Source organism: Ceratotherium simum, chromosome 18 (assembly GCF_057802395.1).
Source record: "Ceratotherium simum simum isolate JZ-2026a chromosome 18, ASM5780239v1, whole genome shotgun sequence".
NCBI classification, from domain to species: domain Eukaryota; kingdom Metazoa; phylum Chordata; class Mammalia; order Perissodactyla; family Rhinocerotidae; genus Ceratotherium; species Ceratotherium simum.
The window spans coordinates 1,014,055-1,031,783 of NC_141917.1; the positions used below are offsets into that span (position 1 = coordinate 1,014,055).

Here is a 17,729-nt window from a genome sequence, read left to right on the forward strand (position 1 = left end):
TTAAAGCATGTGCCCTAAAGACACTCATGTCCAGCAGGTCCTGAAATCTCTGGGTTCAGATCTCACTGCCTCCCCACAGAACGTGCTGGTGCCCCCAAGTCTGCCACACAGTCTTTTACCAAAAATCCCAGACAACTGCTCACCTAGAGAGTCCCCTCACTCCCACAGAAGGACGTGCTTCTGCCCTCCTCTGGACGGGAAGACAGGCCTCTGACCTTTCGGGGTCGCAGCCACCTGTGGCACACGGAAACAGGAACGGGACTGGACTGACCGTGTCCACCTGCCGGGCGTGCTCACCTGGAGTAGTCGCAGAACACCTCCAGGGTCCGAGTGTCCAGCAGCAAGCCGCACCAGGGGAACAGGCAGTGGGCCGGCAGCTGGAGGGGGGCTGCGCCACCCAGGGCGCCGCCGTCCACAGGGAAGTTCACCACCGTCTTCCGCAAATTTGCCACGCAGCCATACTCGGGTACGCCTCTGACCAGCGTCCTGAAGCAGAGAGGCCATGTCAGCCTCCAGGAGGAGAGGGAGGCCGTCTGGGCATCTCGGAAGCACTCGTCCAATGCTACATAAACCCAGAGAGGTAGCCGGGTAGTGGAGGGCTGGAGCGGGCAGGCACCAAGGAAGGTCAGACCAGCCCTGCACTGGCCTCCAGGTGCTTGTCGCCAAAGCTTTCTGGAGACTGGGTGCCAACGATCAGAGACCAGGCCCAGGGAAGGGCAGAGGCAGGCAGCAGGGTACGGAGCATGGAGTCCCCACAGACCAGGGCTGGATCCTGAAGGATGTGCAGAAGCCTGGATGACCCTGTTCACAGGTGAGCAGTGAGCATGGGAGCCCGGCTGAGAACTGGGAGAGGCAGGGCTCGGAGGGCAGAGGCCAAGAGGTCACATCCTCTCTGCGATGGCCAGTTGACGTGTCCACTCGGTGCAGCCATGGTGCTCAGGTGTGTAAACTCGAGTCTGGGTGCAGCTGGGGTGTTTCATAGACGTGGTAGACATCCACAATCAGCCGGCTTTAAGGGGCTTATTTTCCGCAGCGGGGCAGGCTCACCCATCAGTGCAGGGGCCCAAAGAGCAGAACTGGGGAGCCCCTCTGACTGCAGCATGAGCCCCCGCCCATCTGCCGCTTGCCCTATGGATTTCAGACTTGCTTAGCATCCCCACTGTCGTGTGGGCCGATTCCTCGCAAAAAACTGCCTCCTGGATATGTCTATCTGCCCCCAGTGGTCTGTCTCCTGGCGGGGTGGGTACCCCAACTGACACACTCTGAGCCACCTCCCTGCCCAACACCCTCAGAGCAGTGCCCTCCCCCAGAACTTTCCACAATGGAGGCGACATTCTCTGTGCTGTCCCCTCTCGCAGTCACTGGCCACATGTGACTACTGAGCTCTCTGAATGTGGCTGGTGCCCCCGAGGACCCGGATTTGTCATTTGAATAACTTTGATGAATTTACACTTGCACGGCATCCTGCACTGCCGTGTGTGACATCAAACCCTTGAGCATGCAGCAGACTTCGCACTGGCCGAGCCCTGCAGAGTACCTCCGTGGGCAGACTCGGGGTGCGGGGACAGTGTACAGACGGGTGTCTCCAGAGACAGCCCAGCAACCAAAGCAAAGTGGCCCCAGGCAGTGACACTTCTTTAGGGTTCGGTTTTACAACCTTCTCCTCCCTTGGAACAAAACACTTTAAAACAAGCCCCCAGGCCCTGGGGCCCCTGAGAGTGACTGTGCTCTGCAGACCGCAGCTCTAAGGTGAGGATCCCACAGGCCTGACTTTGGTTTGAACAAAATGAACTTTAAGACCAACCCCCCATGCGATCCCCACGCCTCTTAACACATCGTTTTCAAGTCCAAATCCTTCGTTCTCTCCCGAGTGAGCTCCACAAAGAAAGTGCCTCCACGGCGGAAGCCACAGACAAGCGCGCAGGGCTCCTCCTGTGTGCGTCCCTCCCGGCCACCTCCGGGTCTCAGCCCCGGGGCATGGGGATCCGCCGTCACTGCTCTCTCCACCGTCCAATGTGTTCCTGTGCCTGCGACTTCCAAGGAGCCTCCGTGGACCCGCTCCGCCCCGCCTGCTGCCTGAGCCGTGCTCCTTCCGGCGGCACCTGCGACCTGATGACACGCTGATGGCTCCAGGCTCCCACCAGTGACAGGAGGAGGCAACTGCATGCCCGGTTTCCCGGAACGGGACAACTGCGCACTCACCAGAGACGCTGGGATGCCGCGGGGAGCACGGGCGTGAGGCGAGAAGGACGTTATTACGTGAGTTACGTCAGCTGTACACGGGCCACAGAAGAGCCCGCAGAGACACACGCATGCGAGGGCCCTACCTGAGAAAGGCTCTCGCTTGTGTCAGGTGAGGGGTGACCAACAGGAAGTCATCCACCAGGCGCAGGAGCACCCTGAGAGGAGAGACGCCGAGAGGGGCTTCTTTCACACTTGGAACATCACGCCCTTCCTTGGGGGAGTGAATGGTGAGAAACTTAAACATCTGAGTTCACAGGGACGAGAATGAAGTAACCTTCTCCGAAGAGGCTCCGCTAAGACTTAAACCTCTTGTGGGATTCGGCACTGGCCGGGGGCGGACGAGCAGGGGCCCTGCGATCAGGCCGGGCTCCCCAGGCCCCTGGGCCCGTCCAATCAGGACGCAGCCTCAGTCAGATGCCCGGGAAAACGCCCAGCACCCGGCCGCACTAGAAGCCACTCATACCACGTCCCAGGCCCGCTTACTGCCTCCCGTGCGGCTCTGCGTGAAGAGACTGGCTGTGGTTCTGTCTGTCTCTAGAGGACCAGAGAGGCGCGTGGGTGGAAACAAACCAACGCACACAGAAGGGGTCCGTTACCCGTCCCGCTGAACTCCGGAAAGCAGTTTGTTCTCCATATCTCCGTAACACAGGCTGCAGAGGAGAGTGGACAGCACGGACCCCTGGGGGATCCCCCGACACTGGACGTAGGACCTGGGGGGAAAGCGGGGTCAGAAGGGCGGGCAGGCCGCAGCAGGCCTCGCGGCCACATCACACACACGCATACGTGCGCAGACCACATGCACGCACCCACACTCGCACACACACACTCACACACACACCCACACCATGCCCACCCGGGGGGAGTGCGAGCCAAGACCTGTCGCTCTTTCCCACAAAGCCCTGCCTGTCCACACGTGGCACGACCCATGTTTATACAGGTCGCAGCAGGCCAAGGAGTGGGTGGTGCCTCTGGGGGAGGACTAGGGGGTCCCAGGCGTGGCCTTTTCCGTGGAGAAGGCTCTCTTCCGACTGGGGGGCTGTTTCCACGTGTGTGCAGGCACGTCCTCTGTCAGATTCACCCTCTGTGCACCGTGATGGTGTTTCTCCAGGACGTGAACGTTATTTTATATTTCCAATGTAATTCCACTTTAAGAAGTATTACAATCATTTATAACATAATAATAATAATAAAGATAAATCCTTTAACTAAAAGGTTTCCAAACTTGGCGCACAGCTAATGATGGCAGAGAAAGCGCCCGCTTCCAAGCTGACCTCTAACAACCTTCGCTGTGAGCCTGAGGCCCCCCGGACCACCGCTCTCGTCAGACACACGTTAGGGTACTCGTGCTGGGGCTCGCCCAGGGAAGTCTGGGTTTGATTGCACGGTTTAAAAAATTATCTGCTGGCATTTAAGTGCCAAGGGACTTCTCGTAACCATGGGCACCTCGTTTCTGCCACACCAGCCAAGTGGCCGCAGCACAGGGGGTCTTGAGAGGATGATGGGAGGTGGGGAGGACCCCCACTCACTTGCCCCCAATCCTGATGACGTGGTTGTGCACCAGGCGCAGGAAGAAATCGCAGAGGCTGCTGCCGGCCTCGTTCAGAGAGGAGCTCTGGGAAGGGACAGGAGACACGGGTGGGCGGCGGGCCGCAAGGGCGCAGCACAGATGGGCGCTCGCCCCACGCTGGATGCCGCCTTGGGGTCGCCCGTCGATCTGGCTGGGCTCTGACCCATGGCCACCGGCCCGGACAGCTCACGCGGTACACCGGCGGGGCCCCCAGTGGCCAAAGGAAAGTCATCCGAGGTCTCAGAGCCTCATCAGGTGGCCAGGCTTGTCCCTAAACCAGTTCTGCAAAAAGCCACAGAGCTGCAAGGCCGACCCACCCCCAACGGCCCCGGCTCAGGGGAGCAGTCCCACTGATGCAAGCAAAACAGTTTCCCACTTGACAGGTCAGCTCGAGGTGGGTCTACAGTCAAATCCAACTTGTCCTCCGAAAGAAAGGGGACACGCCTCTTTCTGGCTCAAGATGAAAACTGAGGGACAGGACGCCTCCAGCAAATCATGACAAAGCAGCTGGACGCAGCGGAAAACGTGGAGAGGAGGTGGGAAGAACAATTCAGCCAAACGCAGAAGCAGGGCTCGGGGCCCAGGAGGGTGGTGTCCTCGGCCGCGTCCACAGCTCGCTCCTCCCCTCCCCCCAAGTGGTTAGCTGAGTGACCACCACACTGCGCATGGACACTTGTGCCGACCCCCACTAACCTGCTCGATGACCACGGCATCCCTCAGCGAGCTCATCTCCTGCAGATGCTCCACGAACTGTCTCATGTAGGGCCGGAGGTCCGTGAAGGTAGACACCTGCCGGCAAACAGGAGAGGGCGTGAGGGGGTGGACGCCTCCCTCCCTGAGCCCACCTGGGACACCGAGAAGCAGAAGTCACGACACGGATCACCGAGTTGGGTCAGGAACAAAGCCAGGGAGGCTCCGCAGTGTAGCGTGTGTTTGGGAAAAGGAGAACAAAGGCATCGGGACCGGGAAAGTGCTACGAAGTCACAGGGACGTCACCAATGGTCACCTGTGGTCACCTCCCCCATGACCACTATGACCACCCCATAAAACGCCCATGAAAACTGCCTGGGGGCACTGGAGAGGCAAGAAGCAGGCAGGCGTGGGGTCCCAGTCCTCGGGGTGCATCCCACCTTCACCCCAACTTCCCCGAGGCCTGCCTATCTGCCGTGGGAGGGGGAGCCCAAGCAGAAAGTGGGAGGCTATGAGACTGAAGACAGTGGGGGTTCAGGGCCACCAATGCAGCTGGGATTGAGGAGCAGGTCTGGGAGGAGGAGCCACAGAGGAAGGAGCCCAGACAGTGTGGGATTTCTTGTCCAGCCCACGCTGACCCTCAGCTTCAGGTGCTCCGGGGAGACTGATGGAGCGTGGTCATCGCCGCCACCCGGGGCTGAGGGGCCTGGGCCCCCCGAGGGGAGTACACGGAGCTTGGGGGGGACAGTAGAAGGGCCACGGCCAGAGAAGGGGCAAAACACGGTCTAACACCAACCCTTGTGGGAGATAAGGGCCGTCCACCACTCCACTCACGGGAGGGGAGGGCCACCCACTACTCTGTCACAGTTGGGAAAATATCACTCTCTCTGGAGGAAAACGTCATGCAAAATCTGTACTTTAAGAATTTCTATTTACAAAGTCTGGATCTCGTGAAAAAATACCGAGGCATATGAAGAACAGGCCCACGTCCCAGACCTCAAGTGAAACAGCAGAAACCCACCCGCAGTGAGTGGTTACCGAGTCACCGGGACTTAAAATCAAGAAAGATAACGCAGTCAATAGAACAAAGGAAAAGACGAGGAATTTAAGCAGAGACCTGGAACCTGTGAGAAAATTCGCATGGGATTTCCAGAACTGAGAAACAGGACAGTAGAACTTAAGAATTCAGTGAGTGGGTGTAACAGACAATTAGAGAGAGAGGAGCTGAGTGAACTGGAAAACAAGTCTGTAGCAAAAGCCCAGATTTCAGCAGAGATGGGAACAGATTAAAAATACAACGCATAGAATTAATCAAAATGGATCCCAGACGTGAATGTGAAGCTGAGACAATGAACGTTCTACAAGAAAACGCAGAAGAGTGTCGTTGCAACATGGGGGCAGGCGGGTGTATCCAACAGGACACAGCTTCAGCCAAAAAAGGCTGAGAGGGGCCGGCCCAGTGGCATAGTGGTTAAGTTCACATGCTCTGCTTCAGCAGCCCGGGGTTCGCAGGTTCAGATCCCGGGCACGGACTCACACACAGTTCTTCAAGCCACGCTGTGGTGGCATCTCACATATAAAGTAGAGGAAGATGGGCACAGATGTTAGCTCAGGGCTAATTTTCCTCACAAAAAAAGAACAAAACGGCTGAGAAAGTGGACTTCACAAAGTTAAAAACCTCTGTTCATCAAGACTCCACCTGCGACGGAGAAGGCAGACAAGCCAAGAAGGCATCTGCAGTATGTCAGCTGACAGGCGACCCGCATCCAGAACACGCACAGACCTCCCGCTGGTCACCAACACAGGCAGCCAGCCCAGCACAGTGAGGAGGCGACCTGAACAGGCGTCTCACCAGAAAAGACCCACACGGCCCGTACACGGAAGGCGCTCGACCTCCCCCACGTCAGGAGACACAAATCACAGCTGTACACATGGCTCTGCACCCACCAGGACACCTGGGCTCCGACCAGAAGCACAGACACTCGCAGGTGTCGTGAGCGTGAGTGTGACAGGCCCTCTCCTGCAGCACAGGGGAGTGTGACCTGGCACAGCCAGCTGGGGAAAGTCTTTGGCCGTTTATCCCCTAAAATTAAACAAAGCACAGAGTGACCCAGCAACTCCGCCCCTGCAATCTGCCCACAGACACGAGAGCTTCTGTCCACCAAACGGCACCCTGCGGGAACGCCCACAGTGGTGTCGTTCAAACCCTCCAAACTTGGAAACAAATGCCCACCAGCAGCAGAGAGCAGGACCCCACTGTGCCACGTGCCCACGTTGGGACACTGCCCACAACAAGGACAGGCAAGAGCTGCTGCTCCCTGAGGCAGGCTGAATCTCAGACACGCTGCGGAGTGAAGGACGCCGGACGGGAGGGCAAGTTCTGCCCGATTTCACGTTCACGGAAGTCGAGACCGGTGAGTGAGCCCCCGAGACGGAGTCAGAGCAGTGGGCGCCCCGGGGACGGGCAGGGAAAGTCCCTCGGGCCTGGTGACTTCTGTGTCTTGACGTGGCTGGCGGCTGCCATCTGTGTCCACACTCAGAATGTGCAAACCACACCAGCCTGAGCCCAGCCCCGGGGCTTCCCGTGTGGCTTTCCTGAGAATTTGTGGGGGAAGTCCCTCTCTTCTGCACCCTCCTGCCTCCCCCACGGTGCTGCCTATAGGGACTGGGGGCCCTCACGCTCCAACGTGCTCGTGAGGATCAGTTGGAAACCCCCGCACGCTGATGGGGCCTCAGGCACGACCTGAACACCAGTTGTCCTATTCCAGCTCCGCTGAGGCCCGAGGACCCTGGCCACTGTGGGACCACTCAAGCAGGGATGGCAAGCGAGGCCCAGGTGTCCTGGCGAGGCACCCTCTGGCCCTTTCCTCTCCCAGAGCCAGCACAGAGCCCGCCCACGGAGCACACTCAGCCCCTCTTCACAGCCACGGGCCAGGCATGGGCTCCTGGCGGCAGCTGTGGGAAAGCCACCTAAACGTGTACACAGTTCTGCTGCCGCCGGCCTCCTCCTGCTCTGCACAAACCCGATTTTCAGTCCCAGGGGGCCCGAGGCTGTGAAGGGACAGCAGGGGCAAGAGCCAGCTTGAAGAGACGATGAACGTAACATGAAGAAGAGTGAGGGCAATGGGGCATCTCCCAGCACTGGGAGCACCACACAGCGCCCACGGAGGAGGGCCAGGGCCTCAGGGACGTGGACATGCCATAGACACAGCTGCACCAAACACACCTGCATCATGGACAGGCCACAGACACACCTGCACCAGACACACCTGTGCCACGGACACACCTGCACCAGACACACCTGCATCGTGGACATGCCACAGACACACCTGGACCAGACACACCTGTGTCACGGACACGCCTGTGCCACGGACACACCCCTGTGGGATCTTACGTGTCTCTTGAAGGACTTGCGGAAGTGTCCGTCTGCAGTTCTCCGGACCACGGCGTACTGGCGCACACAGTACATGTTCTCTTGGGGCCTGATCACGTTGGCGATCACCTCCGCCAGCCTGTCCTGAGGGAGGGCGTCATATGCCCCCGTCACGTCCACCTACGGGGAGTGCAGATGCTCACATGCTCACCTCCGCCTGTGTCCCCGTGCCCTGGGGTTCTGCCCTGCTAAGCCTGCACGCCGACCTGCCCTGAGCAACACCTGGGGTGAACAGGACATGATGGGTAGGCCCCAAACTCCCTACCCACAGCCCCGTCCCAGCCACACATGCCTGTTGTGCCAGGGAGCTCTGATGGAGACACCCCCATCCCCGACTCTGAGTACCCCAGGGTGGGCCTGCGTCCCTCTCTCTACACCCCTTCCTCCCCCGGCTCTGAGCATCCCCAGGGGGAGCCTGTGTCCCTCTCTCTGAGCTGCAGGCTGATGACCAGGAGGCCCCTGGCAGATGACCAGGGCACAGGGTACCCAGGCACTGGGAGCTGGGCCAGATATGAGTCTTTCTCTGAAAGGGGATCCCCCGTGCTCTGAGCAGGCAGCAGTGTCAGATCCTCCCCACGAACAGGAGCCCTCCATGGAGTCAGGCACAGGGTCATGGAGGCCACGCCAGCAGGGAAGGCCCAAAGCTTCTGTCCCCAGGGGCCGGACACCTCCATATGGAGATGGGGTTGCCTGCCCTCCCTGCTCCCAAGAGAATCTATGGGACACAGATGCAGCTCCTCCAAGGGGCACCTCATTCGGGCAGACACGGGGGTCCTGAAGAAGGCCGGCCACTCCCCACACCCAACCGGGGCCCAGGATGCGGGGTCACCCAGTGGGGGGAGCTCCCAATGCCCAGCTGGTTCACTTGGGGGTGGGGCAGGGATGGGGACCAGAGCCAGGAGCCCACCTTGACAAAGTACAGCAGAGGCGCTGGGTCCTGGGCCCGCACGCGGAGCACGAAGGCACGCCAGGCCCTGTAGATGTCATCCAGGCCCAGCACGGAGGCCCCCAGGAGGCCGGGGCGCCGCGCCCGCTCATAGTTCAGCACGCCGAACAGCGTCTTCACCTTCGAGATGAGATGCTGGGCCTGCAGGGGCCAGCGCAGGAAGGGGCAGCATCGTCAGAGGGTCCCCCACCCCACCCACGGGGCCCCAGGGATGAGAGGCAGTGCCCTGCCTCGGCGCCTGCCCCTGACGCCTCCCCCTGCTCGCCCCGCTTCCCTCAGACTCTGGAAGGGCCAGAATGCCCCCAGACCCCAGGGTCTCCCCAGGGACCCATTGTTGGATCTCAGAAACTCTAGAGGAAAAACTACAATTAGCTACACGTGTGAGCATCTCTACCCACCCATCCCCCCACCACAGACGAGGAGGGATCTGCCTCCTGGGGACCCCACTCCACTAGCGACGAGGACTTCATCTTCACTCAAGACCAAACTAGGTCCCCAGTCGACATCGACAGCTTCGCTTTCTCATTTGGGGGGGCATCACGAATGACAAAATCACCCCAAACACTAGAGGGAGGCACTCAGGAGGGGTCAGAGCCACTGGGACACAGAGACGCCGTGGTGGCTGCATGGAAGGAGCCACGGGGGGCTAACCACGGGCGCGAAGTCCTACGGGGGGGGTCCTCGGAACCCTGGTGGGCTGGTGACAGCTGAGCAGTCTGGTGCTGTCACTGGCTCTCGGAAAGCACGCAGCGGCCCCGCGCTACGGCAGGACCACAGGCACCATGTGGGTCCCGCATGTCACAGGCTGTCACGAGAACTCCGGATTCTCAGAGCGCATCGACCAGCTTCTAGGCCTGGCCTTCCTACGAGCTCCTTCTCTGGACCTGGGAACACGCCCCGTCCACGCGCTCTGCCCTCCCACAGCCCGAGATGCTGCCGGCTCTAGCCTCGTGGCTGTGGGCCCTCCTCCAGGCTGTCTGTGTACGTCCACACCAAGCCTGGGGTTTAAATGCACTTCACTCAAAAGTGAAACAAAAGCGGTGACCTTCTTGTCTCTACGGAAGGTTCTGGCCCCCACAACGTAGTCCATGTTCACGATTGGCCGCAGCCCACTGGGCTTGGGGACGAAGCGGAGTCTGGACGTCAGCAGAGCGGGTCTGGCTTCCTGATGTTGCCTGACCTCCGCTTCCGACAGTTCTCGAAGCTGCACCCTCTCGAAGTGTTGTCTGAAACAGAGGGCTTCATGGGACGTGGCCCCGGGAGAACCAGGGCGGGCAGGCTGGTGAGGACACCAGTGCCCGTGAAGTCGGCAGAGCCCGGACACCCACACCCAGGACGCTGTGGCCACGCCAACACACGGACCAGACGCCGCTGGAGCACCCTCCACGGCAGGTGCCCAGGACCTCCGGTTCCCTCAGGTAGAGAGCCTTGGGTAGTGCAGGCTGGGGCTGGACGGACCCCTGGGCAGCAGGACCCCACATTCCTCCACATGGAACGAGCAGGGGCTCTTGGTGCAGCCGCAGCCGAGAAACAGAATCATCTCCCCGTGGACCCGCCAGCTCCCTCTTGGCCTTCCCCCAAAACTACCCACAGGGAGGGGCTGGGTGCCCCCACCACCTGCCTGCCAGGGCCGAGGATGCTCCCTGGGCTGGTGGCCCCGGCAAAGAAGGGCTCTGAGAGTACAGCCCTTCACGGGACGTGGATACCCACCAGACAGAGCAAAGGTTTCCAGGGTCCCTACAAGGAGTGTCTGAATGGCCACTTTGGATCATGTGCCATGAAATACTTAAATTATTAAATAGAGTGCCCTGAGTACTAACTCAGACCCACGATAAAGGCCTCAGACCCTCTCCCAGACGCAGGACCCGGGTCCCAGCACCACCTGGCTCAGGGTCCCCCTCCCTGTGCAGGGGTCCTGACTCGGGCATGCCGTGGAGCCTGGGAGCCCTGACCTCGCCCCTTCGGGGTCCTCGCCAAGCCCTCTCAGGACACTGGGCACCATGGCTGGGCTGGCCGCAGAAGGGCAGGCCTTATCTTTCAGGCTGTCACATCCCTAACGCAATCCAGCTTATATCCGCTACAATCCTTCAAAATAAACCTAAAACAGCTGCTGAGCAACTGAGACAAATCCATGCGGAGGCCACAGAACCTCGAAGTCGCTGCCTCAGGGTCTGTTTCACAGTGGACGCCTCTGTCCTGACACTTGCCGCAGAAACAGGACACAAGCGCTGTTTATGCTGTGTGAATTCAACAGGATCCGACCCACGCGTCAGGACGAGGAGGAGGTTTGCCAGCACTGCTGTTTCCACTCAGTACTAACTTCTTCCACTTTTGAGACCCCAGAGGTGAGGAAAGGGGGCTTCAGGAGTCTGTGCCCAGTGTGGGACCCTCATGCGCCAGGACCACGACGGAGTCCCCTGGTTCCCGGCCCCGAGAGCCCCACACCCCGCAGAATAGTGGGGGAGATGGACCCATGTGGAGGGGCTGGGGAGCCGGGAGCAGGAGTCAGGGCCAGCGTCTGCGCAGACGGAGGAAACGCAGGGGTGACGCTCGGGCTGTGATACCTGATCCCAATGCTCTGCAACTGGCTCCAGACACTCTTCCGGTAGAAGAAGAGCCGGTTCTTCTGAAACGTGGTCTCTGTGACGTAGAAGAACGACCTAAGCAGCTCGACCACGTACGTGCCCAGCAGCCAGCACAGGAACTTGGCCAGGACCACCTCTCTCAGCCGGTGCTCTGAGGCCGGGACACAGTGGGCCCCTGGAACGAGAAAGGCACGGAGCCACGTCTCACCCAAGGCCCAGCGAGCTTCGCCCGTCTACACTGTCCTCAAGGCAGCCACGGCCGCTGGAAACAGGGCAGGTCCCACTGAGCTATGCAGTCCTCGCAGCCCACACGCCGGCTCTCAGAGACGGGGTAGTGGGAGAATACGGAGCATCTTGTTAATGGCGCTTCTCCTGCCCATGTGTTCCAGCGGCAACAGTTTGGACATACTGGGCTTTAAGGAAACATATTTTTAAGTTGGTTTCACCTTTTCCTTTTTTAACGTGGCTACTAGAGAATTTTAAATTGCATTTGTGGCTCACGTTTTATTTCTGCTGGACAGTGAGGACATGGAGCGTCGGTCATCCGTCCTGGTTACAGGCAGAGACGTGCTCTCCACACGGTGACACAGGCGGACGCTGACCTGTACGATTTCAGGCATCGTCACCAAGCAGCAAGATCCAGAAATGCCTGGGGTTTTCCAGGCTGACCAGCCCAGGTGAGAAGAGCTGCTCACACACTAGTTAAGGGGCACCACACGCCACGGGGGCTCCGACACGCCCCGCAGGCCGGGATGTCTGCCTTCCTTTGCGGTGCTCTGATTTTATTCTATTCACGTAGAGATGTCATGAGAAGAGGGCCACAGGTGTCACCAGGCTGCCACAGGGGCCACGGCACACGTGGAGCCTGGGCTTTACCACCAAGAACCGACATGAAGCAACGTGTAAAGGAGAAGAAAGGGGATCCAGAGGCAGGCGTGGGACAGAAGACAGAATGGTGAACGAAGGAAGAGAAAGAGGGGGTACAGGCAGCAAACCCTGATCACAGGGCGCAGAACAATGGTGTCTGAGGTGGACACAGAGAAGTCAGCGGGAGGAGCAGGAGTGGTGACATCAGACTGACACACACTGAGGCCCGGGCTGCTCGGGAGAAGGTAACCAGTGAGAGAGGGAGACAGAGCAGGTAATTTCTAACTGCCAGGAGGGAAAACCAGAATGAGAACACATGGCGAGAGAGAGCACACAATCATCAGGAAATGAGGAATAAGGACACGGAAAAAGCAGACAAACTGGAAACAGAGAGAAAAGAGAAGCATCCAGACACATCTGTAATCACAGAAAAATGGAAATAAATCGGATTCTCCAGGTCAGCGGCAAAGATGTCAGATTGGACTGAAAAAACATTTAAAATGTCAGCTGCGTGCTGTTAATAAGACATACCTAAAAAATGGTTGAAAATAAAAATTAGACAACAAAAAAAGATATGAGAAGCAAGCAGTGACTAAAAGGAAGCCAGTGCTGCAGCTCTGCCAACAGTGAAAATGGACTTTAATAAAATGCACGCCTAGACGTTCACCAGGAAGATAAAAATCCTAAAACACGCAGGTGCCTAATAAAACCCAATGTAAACACCGTGAGAACAAGAAGAAATGGACAAACCCACCCCGAGTGCGACTGCACACCCTCTCGGTGTTCCGGCACTTTAATAAGCTGGATGTGGTGAACACAGCAACCAGCCACAGGCCTCTAAATACACAAGGAACGTAAACAAGTCTCCACAGCTTCAAATAACTGGGATCATACAGACCACTACACAACTGAGCTGGAAATCCATAACAAAAAGATAATTTAAAATACTCATCCATTTGCACAATAAAAAACACACATCTAAATAACTCGTGATCAAAGAAGAAATCACAGAAGCTAGAAAACACTTAAAACCAATTGATATCAAAATGTGCAGTGACACAGCCCAATGTGGGGTGCAGCTAAAGCAGCACTGAGAGGGAAACACATAGCCAAATGCTCACCGGAGAAGTTAGAAGTGGGATGACTGAGCGACCCTGAAGAAAGAGAGGGAAGGATGTCACTCCAGAAAGAACTTCACCCCCAGAGGGAACTTAGCCAAGTTCAAACAAAGATCCATGAGAGGCCCGACAAGGCCCCCTAGACATCGGGGCTCCACTCTGAAGGTCAAGGGGGCCTCAGCAGGAGGGATACACCCTGACCACAGTTTAGGGAGAGTGATCATGTGGTCAGATGTCAGTTGATGGGACAGGGCCAGTGGAGGCAGAGCGCAGCCTGATCTGCACCCAGGCTAAGACAGCAAAGGTTGCCACCAGCCCAATGAGGGGCCCAGGGGAGAGGCAGTGAGCAAGGGGCCAAGGCACCTCCGAGTTGCCATCAGGAATCCTTTTTTCAACATCTCTAGCAACACTTGGCAGCAGATGTGGACTCCCCAGAAGTCTGGCCTCCAGCGCTGGGGACCAGAGAGCCGAGGGGAGTCAGTGGGCAGCAAGCAGACAGGACAATGGTCAAGGCTGGCTTGACAGAGGCAAATGAGCCCAGGGGGGCTGATGGAGTGCCTGGCAGGGCAGACGACCTGCACAGAGGAAGGGGCGTCCCAGCAGGAAAGGATGGAAGAGGTGACCAGGAAAGGGGGCTCAGAGGCCAACGCCATCCTGTGCATCATTTATTCAGACAGTAGGCAACCGCGGGGCCACAGCCACGGAAAGGGGCACACGCCTGGGCACAGCTCAAGCCAGTGAGGATGCCGGGTGGTCCAGGGGCTGGGTCCCAGCTGCCTGGGAAACAACACCTCCTCGTGCCCACAGGACACAGGGGCACGGCAGACCTCATCTGAAATCGGGGAGCCAAATTACAGAACCCAGACTCTCCTTTCAAAGCAAACTGGAGCCCCAAGGGCACAAACGAGTCATGTGACAACGCATTTGAGCATGACGCCTTCCCAGCTCATCCACGCTGTCACATGTGGCAGGGACTGCTGGCCAAGAGGCGCCAAGTCATGCAAGATGAGAACACCAGAGAGACCAGCAGTACGACGCCACGCTTACACTCAGCAATACCGTTCCGTACCCTTAAACATCTGTTAGGAAGGCAGATCTTATGTGTTTTTTCCCTCCACAATTAAGAAAAAAACCTTAAAAAACCCAGTTGCTGGAAGGTCACCTCGTCCGCATCACCTGGCCGCAGAGCCTCTTGGGGAGCCAGAAAGGGTGTGCCCCGCACCCCCCAACGGAGGCCATGGCAATCGAAATCTTTGGGGATGGGCAGGGCATATTTAAAGTCCCCACCCCAGGAGACTGTAACGTGCAGCCCATGGGCAGACGTGGCTCTGACGAAGGCTCTGCCATTCTTTCTTCTAGGAGTCCTGGGTGTTGTGGGAGTTTGGGGGGGGGGGTCAAGCCGAAAACACTGGGGCCCATGCTGGCCGCTGCTGCACCATCAGGGAGAGGAGGGTGGTGGCTGGTCCTGTCCACTCGTGGTGTTGGTGTGCCCACCAGGAAGGCACTGGGAGAGAGGGGGCTGAGTGGTGGCTGGACCAGAGGAACCTCAACATCAAACCGAGAAAACCAAAGCCGGAGGGACACCGCAGCCCCAGCTGCAGCCCCGCCAGCACCCTTGGTGGTGGCCACTTCCCTGAAACAGGAGAGCCCTGCTGCTCCCGTCGCCCTGGCGACCCTTTCCTTCCTAAAGATGGGACTGGGTCCTTGTTCAGGAGACAGTTCTTCTACCCTCCTCTGTCTGCCCTGCCCAGGCACAGCAGACACACATCAAAACTTAAATTCAGATCTGTACGCTGGCTGAGCAGGCGTGGCTGAGCAGGCGTGTCCAGGAAACTCAGGAGGCTTATCTCCCAGCTCCCATTTCTATCAGTGGGGCACCATTTCAAGGTGATAAACCCTGATGTCAAAAAAGGGATCCTGAATAACCCGTCGGCACGCTGAGGAGAACTTCGGACACTTCTGTCTGCTGCCAGAGCCCTACTCCACGTGTGTCCCATCTGCTGTCTGCCAGAACCTGCCTGAGTCCATGAGGGTCTCGTAGGTTTATACGTGGGTCTTACAGTTTTATGAAAACTGGATGGGAGAGGGGATCAGAGGCAGAGAAATCAGATGAGCCACCCGACAGCCACAGGTGGGGTTACCCGCGTAGGGAGGGGCTCTGCTGCGTTCCGGGTGGGGGCCTGATGCTGCAGGGCCGCCGCCTCCTCCCCGGGCTCCTCACCTGGGCTCTGCAGCCAGGCGCAGTCCTGCACTTTCATCTTCCAGGTCAGCTCCTGCGAGGAGAGCTTGGCGTGCTTCCCCAGAGAGACGAACTTCTTCACGTTCCTCAAGAAGCGGCGCTCGTTGTGCCTGGATCCCCAGAGGCCAGCAGGCACCAGCCGGCACAGACAGGCCCGCAGGAACGCGTACACCTGCCAGGGGCTGCTGTGCTGGCGGAGCAGCTGGACGAGGCGCCGCGGGCCTGCGTCCTCCTCCGGGGCCGCCGCTGGCCTCTCCGGGGCGCTGACGCCCACGCCACCGCACCCCTGGTCAGCGGACCCTGCTGGGGTGGCCACGCCCCGCAGCGGACAGTGCGCCCTGAGGAGCGCGCCGTAGGGGCACCGCGCATGGTTCCCAAGCAGCTCTCGGAACAGGGGCCTCATCCGCCAGTAACGCGCGGGCAGGCGGCGCGTCCTGCGGGAAGGCCCTGGCCGCCCGGGCTTCGAGCCCAGAAAGATGGTCTCTACGAGTCTCCGGGCCCCTGCCAGGCTGGGCTGCATGCAGCTGAGCAGGAAGGAAGGGAGCAGCCGTTCCTTGCCGCCAGAGCAGTAGAGGAAGTGCTTGGTCTCGACATACACTCGGGGATCGGGTGCGCCCCGGGGCCGCGGTGACCGCCGCGTGGGTGGGGAGCCGGCCTCGCGCTCTCGGTGCAGAGGGGGGACGGGGAGACGGGTCCTCGGCGGTTCGCCCTCCCAAGACGCGGCTTCCACGGCGGTTTCTCTAGGTGTCACCACGTGGGGATCGGTGTCATTTGGCCCACGTGCCCTGCCCAGGTGCGCCCGGGACACCTGCCCGACGGGCCCCTGCTCCGCCTCCCCGGCTAGGCCACGCCTGGGCCTCTTGGCTGGAGGTGGACTTCCCCCAGAGCTGACGCGACGCCGCCTCCCGCTCCGGGCTGGTGGCCCTGGGGGTCCCCTGGCCCCCACGTCGCCGCCGTTCCAGGTCTGGCGCGTGGGTCGGAGGCCCGTCCGGCTCTCGCCCGCGTGTGGCGTGGGCCGGCGGCAGGGGGACGAGGCAGGCCGAGCCGCGGCGGTGGTGCAGAGATCGTAGAGCGGCGGCCCGCACACCTGGTAGGCGCAGCTCGGGGCCACCAGCAGGTAGAGTGAGCAGCGTGCCAGCAGGTGGGTGAGCACGTCGTCGCCCACGCGGCGCAGCAGCAGCCCCCATGCGCCGCTGCTGCGCACCGTCTCGGTCACCGTGTTGGGCAGGTAGTTGCGCACGTTGGTCGTGAAGGCCACGGGCGGCCCGCCGCGGGCCCCGTCCAGCAGCGCGAAGCCGAAGGCCAGCACGTTCCGCGCGCCGCGCTCGCAGAGCCTCTGCACGACCCTGGCCACCAGCTCCTTCAGGCAGGACACCTGCGGGAGGGGGGGCTCTGACTCGCCGGGGACAAAGGTGACCGGGAACCCGGGGCGCACAGCCCGCGTCCTGCCGTGTTCCCCACGGCCCTCCCTCCCCAACTCCTGCACGCCCGACCCAGGTCCCCGGGGACAGCCCACCTGGCGGAAGGACGGGGCGGCGGGGGGCGGCTGCGCGTCCCAGGGCACGCACACCAGGCACTGGGCCACCAGCGCGCGGAAGGCCTCCGGGTCCCCGCGCCGCACGAGCAGCCGGCCCTCGGGCCCCAGGCGCCGCATGAAGGTCGCTAGTGGCAGCACCTCGCGGTAGCGGCCCCGCAGCAGGGCGCGTACAGCCCGGCACCTGGGCGCGCGCGGCATCGCAGGCGAGGGCGGGGGCCGGGGCTCCACGTGCGCAGACACGCGGCTGCAGCGCGAGCTGCATCCACCTGAGCGCGGCGCGGCAGAGGGAGGGTCGGGGCGGGGGCGGGTCCGCACGGAGGAAGGGGCGGGGCCCGGCGGGGGCCGCGCGGAGGGGCGGGGCTGGAGGGAGGAAGGGGCCGGGTCGCCCAGCGCCCGGGGGCGGGGTCTGGCCGGGCCCGAGGGGCGGGGTCGCGGGAGGCAGGTGCTCGGCCTTTGCCCTCCCTGCGGCCCGCGGATGCCCGCGTCCAGGTGTCATCGAGGAC

The 17,729-nt window shown here is 60.3% G+C and overlaps 1 protein-coding gene across 7 annotated transcripts in view; it reads right to left on the reverse strand.

The window, feature by feature from the left end:
* Positions 1-17,461, reverse strand: part of TERT (telomerase reverse transcriptase) — a 45,845-nt gene extending 28,384 nt beyond the window's left edge. For 5 of the 7 annotated variants that reach the window (XR_015555069.1, XM_087443093.1, XM_004440036.3 and 2 more), the window contains exons 1-11: positions 17,206-17,461; positions 15,672-17,064; positions 11,445-11,640; positions 9,926-10,106; positions 8,842-9,021; positions 7,896-8,054; positions 4,505-4,600; positions 3,771-3,856; positions 2,841-2,954; positions 2,328-2,399; positions 298-486 (exon numbers count right to left, since the gene is read on the reverse strand). Coding sequence is in view for 5 of the 7 variants with exons in the window: in XM_087443093.1 (XP_087299219.1) it covers positions 298-486; positions 2,328-2,399; positions 2,841-2,954; positions 3,771-3,856; positions 4,505-4,600; positions 7,896-8,054; positions 8,842-9,021; positions 9,926-10,106; positions 11,445-11,640; positions 15,672-17,064; positions 17,206-17,424 (2,885 nt within the window). In the remaining 2 variants the exon portion in view is untranslated. Of the gene's footprint in view, positions 1-143; positions 487-717; positions 2,211-2,327; positions 2,400-2,840; positions 2,955-3,770; positions 3,857-4,504; positions 4,601-7,895; positions 8,055-8,841; positions 9,022-9,925; positions 10,107-11,444; positions 11,641-15,671; positions 17,065-17,205 lie in introns of those variants that run through there. The other 2 variants (XR_015555070.1, XM_087443095.1) reach the window with 2 other exon arrangements.
* Between the last annotated feature and the right edge of the window lie 268 nt (positions 17,462-17,729).